This window comes from Schistocerca gregaria, chromosome 8 (assembly GCF_023897955.1).
Source record: "Schistocerca gregaria isolate iqSchGreg1 chromosome 8, iqSchGreg1.2, whole genome shotgun sequence".
Lineage (NCBI taxonomy): Eukaryota > Metazoa > Arthropoda > Insecta > Orthoptera > Acrididae > Schistocerca > Schistocerca gregaria.
In genome coordinates, this window is record NC_064927.1 from 68,693,089 (window position 1) to 68,710,347 (window position 17,259).

The 17,259-nt window shown below is 43.7% G+C and overlaps 1 protein-coding gene across 7 annotated transcripts in view; it reads left to right on the forward strand.

Moving 5' to 3' along the window:
• Positions 1–17,259, forward strand: part of LOC126284032 (microspherule protein 1) — a 152,482-nt gene that overhangs the window by 33,371 nt on the left and 101,852 nt on the right. For all 7 annotated transcript variants that reach the window (XM_049982586.1, XM_049982589.1, XM_049982588.1 and 4 more), the window contains one exon: positions 7,670–7,905. In XM_049982586.1, the coding sequence (XP_049838543.1) occupies positions 7,670–7,905 (236 nt within the window). The remainder of the gene's footprint in view (positions 1–7,669; positions 7,906–17,259) is intronic.

Below are 17,259 nucleotides of genomic sequence, written 5' to 3' on the forward strand. Positions count from 1 at the left end.
ATGTCAGATCCCTCATCCCCTACACCTATAGCACAGGTGGTTCCCACACCATCGGTGCGGCCAGAGATGCCTAGTCTTCCTCTGGCATCAGGGATAAGGACACCCTCTCAATATAAGGACCAGCAGCCACAATCTGCAGGTCGAAGAAGAGTACGGTCCTCTTCTCTCTTGGAAGATAAAATGGGGAAATATTTACAGAAATTAAAGTCTCAGACGGATAAGCAGAAAGGTAAGCTACTCTCAGAGGCTTCGGATGTTTTGCTCCCCATTCCTACAGCAGTTGAGCCTATGCACGCAGACGATGGATCACCAGATAAACCACAACTTGCTAGTGAAGTAATCACAGCCGTCTTTTCCATTTGCCACTTTGTCAGACCTGACTCCAATGCTCCTTCAATGGAACTGTAATGGCTACTATCATCATTTGATCGAACTCCGTCGTTTAATGGCTGTTTACTCGGTAATTGGCATAGCGCTATAGGAAACACAGTTTATGGTAACACACCTCCCTGCTCTAAAAAACTACAAGCCCTATTGTACAAACCATGTTAACATCGAGAGCCCATCCAATGGGGGTTTGTACCCTCATACGCTGTGATATTTTCAGTGAGCAGGTGCCCCCTTACCACTACACTAGAGGTCATGCCCGTTAGTGTCTGTGTCAGTTCGGATGACTATATGTAATGTTTATCTATCCCTGGAGGTGCCTTTCCGTTATTATGAGCTGTTCAACTTAGTGGTACAGCTCTCTGACCTCTTCCTCTTATTGTGGGACTTCAGCACCCATAACCCTCTCTTGGTTAGCGGAACTATGTTTCACAACAGCCGAGTACTAGAACACCTTCTTTCAGAATTGGATGTCTGCCTGCTCAACATTAGACCTGCAACCCATTTCAGTGTGGCCCAGGTGACGTGTCCATGGCGATCTTTGTGACAGCAACCATTTTCCTATCATTCTCTCCCTCTCCACTCACAGACATCTAGAACATGCCCCACATTCATGTGACAGATATCGACAAATTGGTACAGTATACTATTGATATTATTACTCGTGCTGCAGCAACAACAATACCACCCTACTCCTCCAGCTCACCTGGTGACCACCAGTACCATGGTGGTCTGACGATACAGCCACAGCTGTAAGGGAACACTGCAGAATGCTTCAATGGCACAAGTGCCATCACTCTATGGATAATTTAATAGCATTCAAGATACTCTGGGAGAAAGCGCAGTTTTTAATGATGAAAAGGAAGCAGGAGTGTTGGGAGCAATATGTTTCAACTGTGTGATCCCACACCTCCATCATGCCAAGTACAGACTAAACTCTGCCGCATTTGTGGCCATCCACCACCCACGGCAGTTCCTGACGCCCTTGTCAGTGGTAATATCTGCACTGATCCCATGGTACTTGCCGAGTGTTTTGCAGCACAATTCGCTGAAGTGTCTGCTTGCTGTAATTAACACACGGGAACACCTCATTGAGCACTGCCCACTGTCTCTCCACCCACATGGCTCTCTATCGTATAATGGCCAGTTTAGCAATTGGGAGCTTCGCAGTGCTTTGGCAGAGTGTTGCGATATGGCCCCGGGATCTGACAAAATCCACAACCAAATACTCAAACATCTTCATACCAGCAGCACGAAACATATCCTCATGCTTTTTAATTGCATTTGGCAAAGAGAGTATTTCCCTCTCAGTGGTGGGAAGGTATTGTTGTTGCTGTCCTGAAACTGGGAAAGGACTCTCATATTTTTAACTAACTACCAACCAGTCTCTCTGACAATTGGGCTGTGTAAGCTATTCAAACTAGTGGTCAGCTGCCCTCTTTGTTGGTACCTTGAAACTGGAGGGCATACATCACGATTCCAAAGCAGCTTCCAGTCCACTACATATCACCTGGTTTGTTTGGAATCCGCAGTGTGCAAGCTTTTGCACATCGCCAACATCTGATTGATGTGTTCTTTGACCTACTGAAGGCATATGATACTATCTGGCGGCATCACATCCTATCTACACTGCATGAGTGGGGTATCCAGGGCAGTTTACCTATTTTTATCCAGAATTTCCTGTCACTCCAACTTTTTTCGGGTCCAAATAGGTTTGACTCTCAGCAACCAGTATGTACAGGAAACCGGAGCCCTTCAGGGATTGGTGCAGAGCATTACACTGTTTGTTATTGCCAGCAGTGGTATTGTAAATGCAGTGTGCCCCACAGTCTCTCTGTCACTGTCTGTGGATGATCCTTACCTGCACTATGCCTCTGCATCACTGTGCATTGCCGAATACAAACTTCAGGGGGCTGTCTGGAGAGTCCATGATAGGGTACGAATCACAACTATCAATTTTCTCCTACAAAATCAAGAGTTACGCATTTCTGTTGACTCTGGGCTGTGCACCCACTCCCAAAATTTATCTTGGTGACCAGTTACTTGACGTCATTGAAACATTCCAATCCTTAGGTATTTTATTTGACCACAAAGCTAACTTGGCTGCCTCATGTCTACCAAATCGAGGCAGCTTGCATGAAGAAGCTGAATGCTGTCTGTTTTCTTAGTCACTCCTCATGGAGTGTGGACCGCACAGTTCTGCGATTTTACAAAGTGCTGATTTTATCCTGCTCGGACTGGATGCATTGCCTATGGGTTGACAGTACCATCTGTACTGAACCTACTGGACCCTGTTCACCAGACTGGCATGTGGTTGACTGTGGGATCCTTCCGTATGAGCCCTGTTGACAGCGTACTGATGGAAGCCGGTGTCCCACCACCAAGCATTAGACGACAGTAGCTTCTGGCAAGTTATGCAGTCACAATCTGTCAGATGCCTACCCGCCTGTGTCACTCCACTCTGCTCCACAACCACCAGTTCAGACTATTTGCGCATTGCCCAAAACTGGGATGACCAGCTGGGATTCGACTTGATAATCTACTGAAGGACTGCCAACAGCCTTCGTTAGTCTGTGTTCCTAGAGCTCCCTCTGGACATCCCCCATGAGCTGCTCCTTGTCTTGTGATACAGATGGACCTCTTTCGTGGCCCTAAGAAGAATGCTGATCCTACCGATCTCCGACACCTGTTTCTTTCAATCCTCCATACTTAATCTAATTCAGTTACCGCTACACAGATGGTTCGAAAGTCAACAATAGGGTCAGTTATGTATGCAGGGGGACACGAGAAGCACTCTCTGAAAAGTTCCTGCAGCATATACACTGCAGAGATAGTTGCCATCTCTCAGGCTTTGCGGTACGTCAAATCCCAGGCCACGAAAAAATTTTCTGTTCTGTAGCGATTCCATGAATTGCTTAAAAGGCATAACCCAGTGCTATCCCAAAAATCTTTTGGCCACCAACATCCAGGACCTACTGGCTGACCTCCACAGCTCTAGAAAGGCGGTTATCTTCATTTGGACACCGAGCCACACAGGCATTCCAGGAAATGAACTCGCCAACCATCTAGTTAAAGACGCAATTACGGGAGATCAATTTGACGTCAGGATACCGGGCACAGGCTTAAGATTACAATTTTGATGCAATGTTGTGAGGTTATGGGAATTGGAGTAGCAGGCTACTATGACCCAAAACAAGTTGAGAATGATTAAAGGGCATACATCTTCCCAGGCCTCTCTGAAAGGTGCCATTGTATTGTGCGGAATATACATCGGCCACACTACAATCACTCAAGAGTTCCTTCTGTGTCAGGAAGATCCTCCTCACTGCAGCTGCACTATTCTACTGATGATAGCACATGTTATCGTCAAGTGTGTCCTGCTGGCCTACCTGTGGCACACTCTCAACTTGCCTACCTCACTAACTCAGATGCTTGCAGATGCCTTGACAGTCACTGCCAAAGTGTTGAATTTCCTGAGGGTGAGCGTATATTACTCTAATCTATAAGTTTCCTCCATTTCCAGTGTTACGGATTGTTGTGGGGATGAGAACCTCCCCCTATGGTGGGAACCCATCAAGTGACTGCTGGTTGCTTGCTACCCCTCTCACCTTGTGTATTTAGATCCTTTTATGTAAGATGCTGCCGAGGCTGTCTCTATTTTCTTTTCCCTATCAAGTTACAACTGCTGTCGTGAACTTTTAAAACTCTTTGGCTTGCTTATATAGCTTGAGCAGCCAAGTCGTAAAGAAACTTCCATATGGGAAAAATATATTAAAAACAAAGATTCCAAGACTTACCAAGCGGGAAAGTGCTGGTAGATAGGCACAATGAATAAAACACACAAACACACACACAGAATTTGAGCTTTCGCAACCGGCGGCTGCTTCGTCAGGAAAGAGGGAAGGAAAAGGAAAGATGAAAGGATGTGGGTTTTAAGGGAGAGGGTAAGGAGTCATTCCAATCCCGGGAGCGAAAAGACTTACCTTAGGGGGAAAAAAAGGATCGCCCCCCCCCCCCCCCCCCCCCCACACACACACACATACATACATACACAGACACAAGCAGACATGGGAATGTAAATAAAATTTAATGGGATTGCTGTAGGGATGTTGTGAGGTTGACATGGTATTAGAAGGTGGAAAGGGTAATATGAGGTTAAAGTGAAAATAAATAGAAATTTATATATGGAGAGATAAAGGAGTGAAAAAAAGTCGAAAAAGTGTTGGTTTGAGATGAGCTATGTTGATCCTGTGCTGAACTTAGGTTGGTGAACAACAATGGGTGCAAAGGTTAGGTAGTTGTGTTGTCTCCAAAACACGTTAAAGCGTGGGGAAATTCAGGAAAATTTCGAAAAAATTTCTCAAAAAAAGTTACGAAAGAAAAAAACAAATTTTTTTGAAAAAAGTTTCGAAAATATTTCCCAAAAAAAAAAATTCGGAAAAGTTTTTCGAATAAAATCTCGAAAAATATGCGTGTAAATGTATTCAAAGGACTGGTCTCTGTGTGTGTGTGTGTGTGTGTGTGTGTGTGTGTGTGTCTATCTATCTATCCTTTTTTCCCCCTAAGGTAAGTCTTTCCGCTCCCGGGATTGGAATGACTCCTTACCCTCTCCCTTAAAACCCACATCCTTTCATCTTTCCTTTTCCTTCCCTCTTTCCTGACGAAGCAGCCGCCGGTTGCGAAAGTTCAAATTCTGTGTGTGTGTTTGTGTGTTTTATTCATTGTGCCTATCTACCGGCCCTTTCCCGCTTGGTAAGTCTTGGAATCTTTGTTTTTAATATATTTTTCCCATGTGGAAGTTTCTTTCTATTTTATTTACATCATCATTAATTTGAACCCAACAATTACGCTTGTTATTGTCTCTGTTGCATTTCGAAATCTTCTCTATCATCTTACTTTCTCTTTTTGTTTGTACAATTAGTTTCACTTTGTATTCATCTTCCCTTTTTCCGTAATCTACCATACATTTTATCCTGCCTAATTATACTCAATAGTACGTAATTTACTTCCAAACCATAGCCTAAAAATTTTTAACGTTTTCAACAACATAACCGCTGCTATAACATCCACTGTTCCAAGTTTACAAACATTTCGTGTAAACTCGTGAATACTGTTTCACAGCTTCAGTTCCTTTCACCCATTAAACAACCATCTCAGCTATTCCAACAACTTTCGTTTTATTGCCATTCCCGTTTTATCCCACATAACCGATCATTTTTTAGCAGCTTCCCACAGGTTTAAACGTTATTATTTCTTCATCAAACAATTGTTAGCCTCATTCTCATAACCTGCCAGTACAAAACCAGCCCTTTGAATACATTTACACGCATATTTTTCGAGATTTTATTCGAAAAACTTTTCCGAATTTTTTTTTTGGAAATCTTTTTCGAAACTTTTTCGAAATATTTTTGTTTTTTCTTTCGTAACTTTTTTCGAGAATTTTTTTTCGAAATTTTCCTGAATTTCCCCACGCTTTAACGTGTTTTGGAGACAACACAACTACCTAACCTTTGCACCCATTGTTGTTCACCAACCTAAGTTCAGCACAGGATCAACATATCTCATCTCAAACCAACACTTTTTCGACTTTTTTCACACCTTTATCTCTCCCTATATAAATTTCTATTTATTTTCACTTTAACCTCATATTACCCTTTCCACCTTCTAATACCATGTCAACCTCACAACATCCCTACAACGACCCCATTAAATTTTATTTACATTCCAATGGCTGTGTGTGCAACGCGCGCGCGCGTGTGTGTGCAACGCGCGCGCGCGCGCGCGCGCGATTATATACCTATCCTTTTTTCCCCCTAAGGTAAGTCTTTCCGCTCCTGGGATTGGAATGACTCCTTACCCTCTCCCTTAAAACCCACATCCTTTCATCTTTCCTTTTCCTTCCCTCTTTCCTGACGAAGTAGCCACCGGTTGCGAAAGCTCAAAATTCTGTGTGTGTGTGTGTGTGTGTGTGTGTGTGTGTGTGTTTTATTCATTGTGCGTATCTACCGGCGCTTTCCCGCTTGGTAAGTCTTGGAATCTTTGTTTTATTATTACGCTTTTTACCTTTTCATGTGTTTCTCTCATAAGGAGGGGCCGATGACCCAGTAGTGTAGCCCCTTTAAACACATCATCATCATCATCATCATCATCATCATCATCGCATTTCTGGTATCTGGAAACCGAGGTTTTTGTTAATTGTGCCTTATGCGATCTTGTGGAGAAATTTCTGTAGGAACTTTCATTCTCTAAAGCATATTTCTTATTATCTAGGCCTAACTGAGAAGTGAAATACCAATTTTCAAGATTTACTTTTAATTTTTTTTTAATATAATGAAATATTTTCTTAATAAATTTTATCCTCTCTTTCACAGCCTCAGGACGTTGAATTTCCAAAAACAGTGATGGCCAAATACATATTTTTATTGATTTTGCTTTAAAAATGGTTTCATAGTGAAATATTTTCATAAAACACTTTGTACCCTATTTCACCCCCTGGGTGACTGAATTTCCAAAAACACTGAAACACACAATTTTTTATTTGTATCCAAGAAGTCAGATACCAATTTTCATAGATGTTGCTTTTAAATATACTTTAGAAGTTATTTAGTAATGATAAAAAAAACTTTCATCCACTGTTTCTCTTCCATAGAGATAAAATTTCCACACACACTGAAACGTGTATTTCTTTATTTCTGAGCGAGAAAGCAAATAACAATTTCCGTGTGTCTAGCTTAAAAATTGCCTTAATAGTGGCATATTTTCAAAGAAATCTTTCACTCCCTATTTCACCCCTTAGGAGTTGAATTTGAAAACGCCCTACAGTATAAGGTAGACACCCTCTCCAAATTTCAAGTTTCTACCCTTGACAGTTTTGGTTCATCAATGATGAAGTCTTTACGCCAATACAATGGGAGATTCTTCAAAGTGCATAATACACTGAAGTGAGCTTCATGATTACTTTATTCATGTGCCGACTCCATAGTAACTTCATACACAGCTGGATGCCTAGAAATCTTAAACATGTTTTTGAGTCAATGTATGACCATTAATATCTACCTCTGTTGCCAAAAGGTTATAGTTGCAAAGTAGAATGGATAAAACGGTAACAGGACAACATTGTTTACATGAAGGTAGTTTAAAACTAGAAATATTAAATGCATGAATCATGTGTTAAGAAACAATTTGTGTTTTCTTCATTCTCTTGCTCCAAAATTGTCATGAAGTTACAATTCTTATGGTCTATAACTCAGGTAAATTCATACTATAACTTGTTGTACTGCAGAGGCAATGAGTTCTGCTGCGACTACTCCAGCCAGTACTGTCACTCCTTCCTCGACTGTGTCCGTGCCACCTGAAAATCGGCAGAGGCGCACGGGCGGTTCGGCCAGTGGACGCACAGGGGGCTCAGCTGGTAGTCGTCGCAATAAGAGGCCGCGCCATTCCCATTCAGTCGCCACGAAGGATCTCGGTCGTTGGAAGCCCACTGATGATCTAGCTCTGATTACCAATGTTCAGCTGGTAAGCACCCTTGTATTGCACATAGAAAACACTTCATTTGTTTGTACAGCTTTGTTTTTCTCTAATTACTTTACTAGAAAAGGTACCATCAATTACTTTATAAGTTTTGATGAAATCTTTGTTTGTAGACCTATAGCTCTTTCAAGAGAAGAGTCATTACTCTTTACCACCGAAGGTAGAATGGGATAGATCTCGAAACTAAAAACATGAATGACTCTGTAGTCTGGTTTAAATTAGTCGGCATCTGATGTTATAACAACTTCTGTCTGCAGGTGGCCGCTACGGCACTGCACTCTCCATGGACAATCTCCTTAACCCTCGAGTGGGCGCACCTATGTGGAAAGTACACCAACCAGAAAAAAACATTGATCGGTACCATTCCATTTTTTTTAAAAAGTCCACTCCTATTCCTTCACTTCTGTTTCAGCTAATGCACTGATAAGTTGTTGTCATACATGCAACTGAGTAGCAGTTGTACAAAATCAACAGCGAGCTAGGTGAGAACAAATTTACAGCCTGTGCCAGAAATGACCCAGATTCCAAGCTTTCGTCACAATCACACACTGATGCAGTTATCTATGGAATAATTAGTAATCAAACAAGTGGTTTTTGTGGATCTGATGCAACTGCTCTGTCTAATACTTCCAGTAGGTTACTAACATGGGGTAACACTTAAATGTCACAGTTAGAGTTTATTTTATTATTGTTTAATTAAACAGTGATTTAGCTCATAGAATGTAATAATGCAGGAGTAGGTTTAATAATGAATAAAAAAAGGTAGGGATGCGGGTAAGCTACTACAAACAGCATAGTGAATGCATTATTGTGGCCAAGATAGATAGGAAGCCCATGCCTACCACAGTAGTGCAAGTTTATATGCCAACAAGCTCCGCAGCTGACGAAGAGATTGATGAAATATATGATGAGATAAAAGAAATTATTCAGATAGTGAAGGGAGATGAAAATTTAATTGTCATGGGTGACTGGAATTTGATAGTAGGAAAAGGAAGAGAAGGAAACGTAGTAGGTGAATATGGAAGTTTCGACTTCTGTGCCTCGGCCATTAAGCATGGCGTCACCCCACAAGGGGTTATGGGCGTTAAAATCAATCAGTACAGCTAATATGTTCAGGTGTACTGCACCATCTGGAGGAAGATATACATTGCAAACACTTATTTCTTGCGTCGTCCTTATTCTGACAGCCACAGATTCAAGAGGGGTGTGAAGGAGCACAGTTTCACTACAGACTGGGTTTAGGACATAAATGCAAAGTCCATTTGGCACTGGATTATAGTCACTAAGGTTCCTGTAATATCCCTTATAGCCAGGCAGTGGAAAAAACTGCCACAATTCCACTGGAGGATGGTGTCATCATGAGACTGGGAAGGCATGGAACATTCAATTAGGCAGTTTATACCTCAGGCTCACCTGTTAGCACTGACTTATTGGCTGAGCAGTCTATATCCATTGTGTCGGAGGGCCCGGCGAGATCTAGGTCTTCAACGAATGCCAGAATCTCCACCTCATCCACAGACACAGAGTTTGTAGGTAGTGGTGGTGTGGGCGCCACCACAATTCCCTTGCTCTTGGGATCTTCTATTTCTCTCGTTGCTCCTTGGGTTTCCCTGGCTGGAAGGACGTCACTGATTCAGTCATCAGGTCTGAGGACGAGCGTGAAGCCCTGTGACCAGCTGCTTTTAGACTCTTCAGCCACTGGCGGGTGTCATCTTTCCCCCTAGCAGAAACCTGGGAAGAGAGTGACCCAAGGGACCCTTCCTAGCGAGAGGAGCCAAAGAAGACTTACGCTTCTCCAGTGCAGAGGCAGGGACTAATATCCCCAATGGTTGGGGTGGGGGGTGGGGGGGGGGGGGAATTTCTCCAGAAGTAGGTTGTGCAGGAGCAACAGGGAGGGAAGTGGCCACCACCATCAAGGGGGCAGGTGTAGTCTTCCGGCTCAGAGAGGTGACTGGGGTTGGCGGAGCTGATTGGGCTAGAGCTGTTGTAGCGGCGGTGTAAGACAATGTCACAAATACAGGATGTCTGCATTCAAATTGCCTCTTAGTCTCAATTTACGCTAGTCAGTCCAGGGTCTTGTACTCAATGATTTTCCTTTCTTTCTGGAGAGTACTGCAGTCAGCTGAGCAATGCAAATGGTGCTCTCCGCAGTTGACACAGATGGGAGGCAGGGCACATGGAGTATCGAGATGTGATGGGTGTCCGCAATCTCAGCATGTGACGCTGAAAGTCTAGCACAAAGACATATGGCCGCACTTCCAGCACTTACAGCACTGCATTGAGGGAGGGATATAGGGCTTTACATCACAGCGGTAGACCATCACCTTGATGTTCTCGGGTAATGTATCACCCTTGAAGGCCAAGATGAAGGCACTGGTAGTAACCTGATTATTCCTCAGACCCCGGTGGACATGCTGAACAAAATGTACACTTCGCCACTCTAAATTGTCAAGCAGCTATTCGTCAGAGTGCAAAAGAAAGTCCCTGTGAAATATGATACCATGGACCACATTTAAGCTCTTATGGGGCATGATGGTTATAGGAACATCCTCCAGCTTGTCACAAGTGAGTAACACCCGTGACTGGGAATAGGATACTGTTTTGATCACGACTGAACCAGATCTCATTTTGCACAAGCCCTCCACCTCCCCGAACTTGTCATCTAAATGCTCAACAAAAAACTGAGGCTTTGTCATGAAAGATTCCCCACCATCTGTCAAATATACAAGGTACTGGAGCGAATAAGAGCTGCTCCCATCCTTAGCCTGACGTTTCTCCCATGGTGTGGCCAAAGAGGGGAATGCTTTGGGGTCATACTTCTGTGCACTGAATTGAGCCTGTGAACACTTAGAGACTACTGTGTTTGACCACCAGCAAGAGATGATGTACTACGCTTCATAGCGCGTCATCCACCCTGATGTCACCCACTCCAACAATGGGGTCCTCCCCACGGGTGCCACCCAGCCACAACACAGGTCACCTGGCAGGATGGCCATTGCTGGGAGTCCAGATGCCCCAGGGTGACAGGCACCTACTCCCCGGCATATGTGGGGAGTTAATGGTGCACGCATCAGCATAGAGGGGGCTACAACCAACAGGGTACATGGTAGCCCCACTGCAATGGACTGGCTACTGTGCTGGATATCAGGTGCAACCAAGCAAACAAGTCCATTATCATTGTCAGCGTAGAAAATGATACTGCACAGTTGATGGAAAAATATGCATCCAGGAGGGTGACCTCGTCCAACATTTGGAGAACGAGCATAAGTGCAGGTCCATGCGGACGAAGGATGCAATAGGTCTCAGTGCATGATGGACACGATACACCAAGTAAGGTGCCGTTCCCCAATTGGCTAGCTCTTCAGGAAAATTTTGAAAAATAGAAGTCAAACCCTACAGGGGACCATCACATAAAGGCTGAAACATGTGAGACTCCTTTTAGTCGCCTCTTACAACAGGCAGGAATACCTCGGGCCTATTCTAACCCCCAGCAGCAGGGTGTAAAGAACAGCTGTCTTTATGTTACTGAGGTAAATGTGTGTAAACAAATTTACATTTTACTGCCAGTTTAATATACTTACGTTGTTGTTGTTGTTGTTGTTGTTGTTGTCTTCAGTCCAGAGACTGGTTTGATGCAGCTCTCCATGCTACTCTATCCTGTGCAAGCTTCCTCATCTCCCAGTACCTACTGCAACCTACATCCTTCAGAATCTGCTTAGTGTATTCATCTCTTGGTCTCCCTGTACGATTTTTACCCTCCACGCTACCCTCCAATACTAAATTGGGGATTCCTTGATGCCTCAGAATATGTCCTGCAAACTGATCCCTTCTTCTAGTCAAGTTGTGCCACAAATTTCTCTTCTCCCCAATTCTATTCAATACCTCCTCATTAGTTGTGTGACTTATCCATCTAATCATCAGCATTCTTCTGTAGCACCACATTTTGAAAGCTTCTATTCTCTTCTTGTCTAAACTATTTATCATCCACATTTCACTTCCATATATAACTACACTCTACACAAACACTTTCAGAAACACCTTCCTGACACTTAAATCTATACTCGATGTTAACAAATTTCTCTTCTTCAGAAACACTTTCCCTGCCATTGCCAGTCTGCATTTTATATCCTCTTTACTTCGAACATCGTGAGTTATTCTGCTCCCCAAACAGCAAAACTCATTTACTACTTTAAGCATCTCATTTCCTAATCTAATTCCCGCAGCATCACCTGATTTAATTAGACTACATTCTATTATCCTTATTTTGCTTTTGTTGATGTTCATCTTATATCCTCCTTTCAAGATATTGTCCATTCTGTTTAGCTGCCCTTACAGGTCCTTTGCTGTCGCTGACAGAATTACAATGTCATCGCCGAACCTAAAAGTTTTTATTTCTTCTCCATGGGTTTTAATTCCTACTCTGAATTTTTCTTTTGTTTCCTTTACTGCTTGCTCAAATAAAGATTGAGTAACATCGGGGATAGGCTACAACCCTATCTCACTCCCTTCCCAACCACTGCTTCCCTTTCATGCCTCTTGACTCTTATTACTGCCATATGGTTTCTGTACGAATTGTAAATAACCTTTCGCTCCCTGTATTTTACCCTTGCCACCTTAAGAATATGAAAGAGAGTATTCCAATCAACATTGTCAAATTCTTTCTCTAAGTCTACAAATGTTAGAAATGTAGTCTTGCCTTTCCTTAATCTAGCTTCGAAGATAAGTCGTAGGGTCAGTATTGCCTCACGTGTTCCAACATTTCAACGGAATCCAAATTGATCTTCCCTGAGGTCGGCTTCTACCAGTTTTTCCATTTGTCTGTAAAGAATTTGTGTTAGTATTTTGCAGCCATGGCTTATTAAACTGACAGTTCGGTAATTTTCACATCTGTCAGCTCCTGCTTTCTTTGGGATTGGAATTACTATATTCTTCTTGAAGTCTGAGGGTATTTCGCCTATCTCATACATCTTGCTCACCAGATGGTAGAGTTTTGTCATGGCTGGCTCTCCCAAGGCTGTTAGTAGTTTTAATGGAATGTTGTCTACTCCTGGAGCCTTGTTTTGACTTAGGTCTTTCTGTGCTCTGTCAAACTCTTCACACAGTATCATATCTCCCATATTATCTTCTACTACCTCCTCTTCCATTTCCATAGTATTGTCCACACAAACGTCACCCTTGTGTAGACCCTCTATATACTCTTTCCTTCTTTCTGCTTTCTCATCCTTGCTTAGAACTGGGTTTCCATCTGAGCTCCTGATATTCATGCAAGTGGTTCTTTTTTCTCTCCAAAGTCTCTTCAATTTTCCTGTAGGCAGTATCAATCTTACCCCTAGTGAGATAAGCCTCTACATCCTTACATTTGTCCTCTAGCCAACCCTGCTTAGCCATTTTGCACTTCCTGTCAATCTCATTTTTGAGATGTTTGTATTCATTTTTCCCTGCTTCACTTGCTGCATTTTTGTATTTTCTCCTTTCATCAGTTAAATTCGATCTCTCTTCTGTTACCCAGAGATTTCTATTAGCCCTCGTCTTTTTACCTACTTTATCGTCTGCTGCTTTTACTATTTCATCTCTCAAAGCTACCCATTCTTCTTCTACTGTATTTCTTTCCCCCATTCTTGTCAATTGTTCCCTAATGCTCTCCCTGAAGCTCTCTACAACCTCTCGTTCTTTCAATTTATCTCCTTAAATTCTCACCTTTTTGCAGTTTCTTCAGTTTTAATCCACAGTTCATAACCAATAGATTGCGGACAGTCCACATCTATCCCTGGAAATGTCTTACAATTTAAAACCTAGTTCCTTAATCTCTGTCTTAACATTTTGTAATCTGTCTAACACCTTCCAGTATATCCAGGCTTCTTCCGTATATACAACCTTCTTTAATGGTTCTTGAACCAAGTTTGTTATGGTCTGTGCAGAATTCTGCCAAGCGGCTTCCTCTATTTTCCTAGGCTTGCATTTGTGTAATAGTAAATTAGTATCATTGTCATTTCAGATCTGAAGGTGGTTCTAAAGGAAGTGAAACTGGTCATGTGAATAAATATTTTGCAATCAAGACGGATTATAAGTAACATTGCTGGAACATATGACGTGTCAGCAGTTGGGTTGGGTCGGATCCTGGAGTCACGTGGCTTACTGGCTCCATGGCTCCATGTCTGGACGGCTTCCGCCAGGGTCGCTCTACCACTGATAATCTTATGTCCCTCGAGTCTGCCATCTGAACAGCCTTTTCCAGATGCCAACACTTAGTTGCCATCTTTTTTATTTACGAAAAGTGTGTGAAACAACCTGGCGACATCATATCGTTGCCACTTTACACGAGTGGGCTCTCAGAGGCCCCCTCCCGTTTTTTTTTTCATCCAAAATTTCCTGTTGCTTCGTACTTTCTGTGTCCAACATAGTGACTTCCATAGTTCCCCCAATATCAAGGAGAATTGGGCCCCACAGGGCTCTGTATTGAGTGTATCTCTATTTTTAGTGGGTATTAATGGTCCAGCAGCAGCTGTAGGACTGTCCATCTCACCTTCCCTGTATGCAGACGATGTCTGCATTTTGTGCTACTCCACCAGTTTTGGTGTTGATGAGCGGCATGTACAGGGAGCCATCCACAAGCTGCAGTCATGGGCTCTAGCCCGCGGTTTCTAGTTTTCGGCTGCAAAATCATACCATTCATCCATAACCAGAACTTTACCTTAATGGCTTCGTCAGCTTAAGCAGAAGTGATAGCAGCACCTCTATGCCTTCTGCCGCTTGAGCAACACCAACTGGGCAGCAGATTGCTCTATGCTGCTGCAGTCCTTGTTCAATCCTGCCTTGACTATGGGAGTCTGGTTTATGGTTCGGCGGCGCCCTGAGCATTGCGTTTACTCAACCCAGTACACCTCTGTGGCATTTGCCTAGTGACAGGAGCTTTTAGGACAAGTCTGGTTACTAGCATCCTGGTGGAGGCCAGAGTCCCTCCATTGCAGGTTAGGCATGCACAACTGCTCGCCATTTAACTTGCACACATTCGTAGTTCTCCTGCACATCCGAATTACCATCTCCTTTTCCCGCCCACGGCGGTTCACCTCCAGCATTGGCGTCCCAGGTCAGGCTTCCAATTGCTGTTCATGTCTGCTACCTTCTTTCCGAACTGGAGTCCTTGCTTTTACCACCTATACTTGAGGTCCAGTCATGTATACCTCCATGGCCCACTCGTACACCAACCTATTCATGAGTCGCTTAGGGGAAGCCTTAATGGTTACCCAGGCCTGCCAACCCAAAGTTTGGTACAGATTTATTGATGACATCTTCATGATCTGGACTCACAGTGAAGAACAACTCCAGTATTTCCTCTCCAACCTCAACTCCTTTGGTTCCATCAGATTCACCTGGTCCTACTCCAAAACTCATGCAACTTTCCTTGACGTCGAACTCCATCTGTCCAGTGGCCAGCTTCACACGTCCGTCCGTATCAAACCCACCAACAAGCAACAGTACCTCCATTATGACAGCTGCCACCCATTCCATATAAAACGGTCCCTTCCCTACAGCCTAGGTCTTCGTGGCAAACGAATCTGCTCCAGTCCGGAATCCTTGAACCATTACACCAACAACCTGAAAACAGCTTTCGCATCCCGCAACTAACCTCCCGACCTGGTACAGAAGCAAATAACCAGAGCCACTTCCTCATCCCCTCAAACCTAGAACTTCCCACAGAACCACCACAAAAGTGCCCCACTTGTGACAGGATACTTCCCGGGACTGGATCAGACTCTGAATGTGGCTCTCTAGCAGGGATACGACTTCCTCAAATCCTGCCCTGAAATGAGATCCATCCTTCATGAAATCCTCCCCACTCCACCAAGAGTGTCTTTTTGCCGTCCACCTAACCTTCGTCACCTCTTAGTTCATCCCTATGAAATTCCCAAACCACTATCCCTACCCTTCGGCTCCTACCCTTGTAACCGCCCCCAGTGTAAAACCTGTCTCTTGCACCCACCCACCACCACGTACTCCAGTCCTGTAACCCGGAAGGTGTACACGATCAAAGGCAGAGCCACGTGTGAAAGCACCCACGTGATTCACCAACTGACCTGCCTACACTGTGAAGCTTTCTATGTGGGAATGACCAGCAACAAACTGTCCATTTGCATGAATGGACACAGGCAGACAGTGTTTGTTGGTAATGAGGATCACCCTGTAGCTAAACATGCCCTGGTGCACGGCCAGCACATCTTGGCACAGTGTTACACCGTCAGAGTTATCTGGATACTTCCCACTAACACCAACCTGTCAGAACTACGGAGATGGGAACTTGCCCTTCAGTATATCCTCTCTTTTCGATATCCGCCAGGCCTCAACCTCCGCTAATTTCAAGTTGTTGCCGCTCATACCTCACCTGTCTTTCAACAACTTCTTTGCCTCTGTACTTCCGCCTCGACTGACATCCCTGCCAAAACACTTTGTCTTTACAAATGTCTGCTTGTGTCTGTGTATGTGCAGATGGACGTGTGTGTGCGAGTGTATACCTATCCTTTTTTCCCCCTAAGGTAAGTCTTTCCGCTCCCGGGATTGGAATGACTCCTTACCCTCTCCCTTAAAATCCACATACTTTAATCTTTCCCTCTTCTTCCCTCTTTCCTGACGAAGCAATCGCTGGTTGCGAAAGCGCGAATTTTGTGTATATGTTTGTGTTTGTTTGTGTGTCTATCGACCTGCCAGCACTTTTGTTTGGTAAGTCACATCATCTTTGTTTTTAGATATATTTTTCCCACGTGGAATGTTTCCCTCTTTTATATATATATTAAAAACAAAGATTCCAAGACTTACCAAGCGGGAAAGCGCTGGCAGACAGGCACATGAACAAAACACACAAACACACACACAGAATTAGAGCTTTCGCAACTGGCAGTTGCTTCGTCAGGAAAGAGGGAAGGAGAGGGAAAAATGAAAGGATGTGGGTTTTAAGGGAGAGGGTAAGGAGTCATTCCAATCCCGGGAGCGGAAAGACTTCCTTTAGGGGAAAAAAAGGACAGGTGTACACTCGCGCGCACACACACACACACACACATATCCATCCGCACATACACAGACACAAGCAGACAAATATGTCTGCTATTTATTTTCACTTTAACCTCATATTACCCTTTCCACCTTCTAATACCATGTCAACCTCACAACATCCCTACAGCAACCCCATTAAATTTTATTTACATTCCCATGTCTGCTTGTGTCTGTGTATGTGTGTGTGTGTGTGTGTGTGTGTGTGTGTGTGTGTGTGTGTGTGTGTGTGTGGGGGCGATCCTTTTTTTCCCCCTAAGGTAAGTCTTTTCGCTCCCGGGATTGGAATGACTCCTT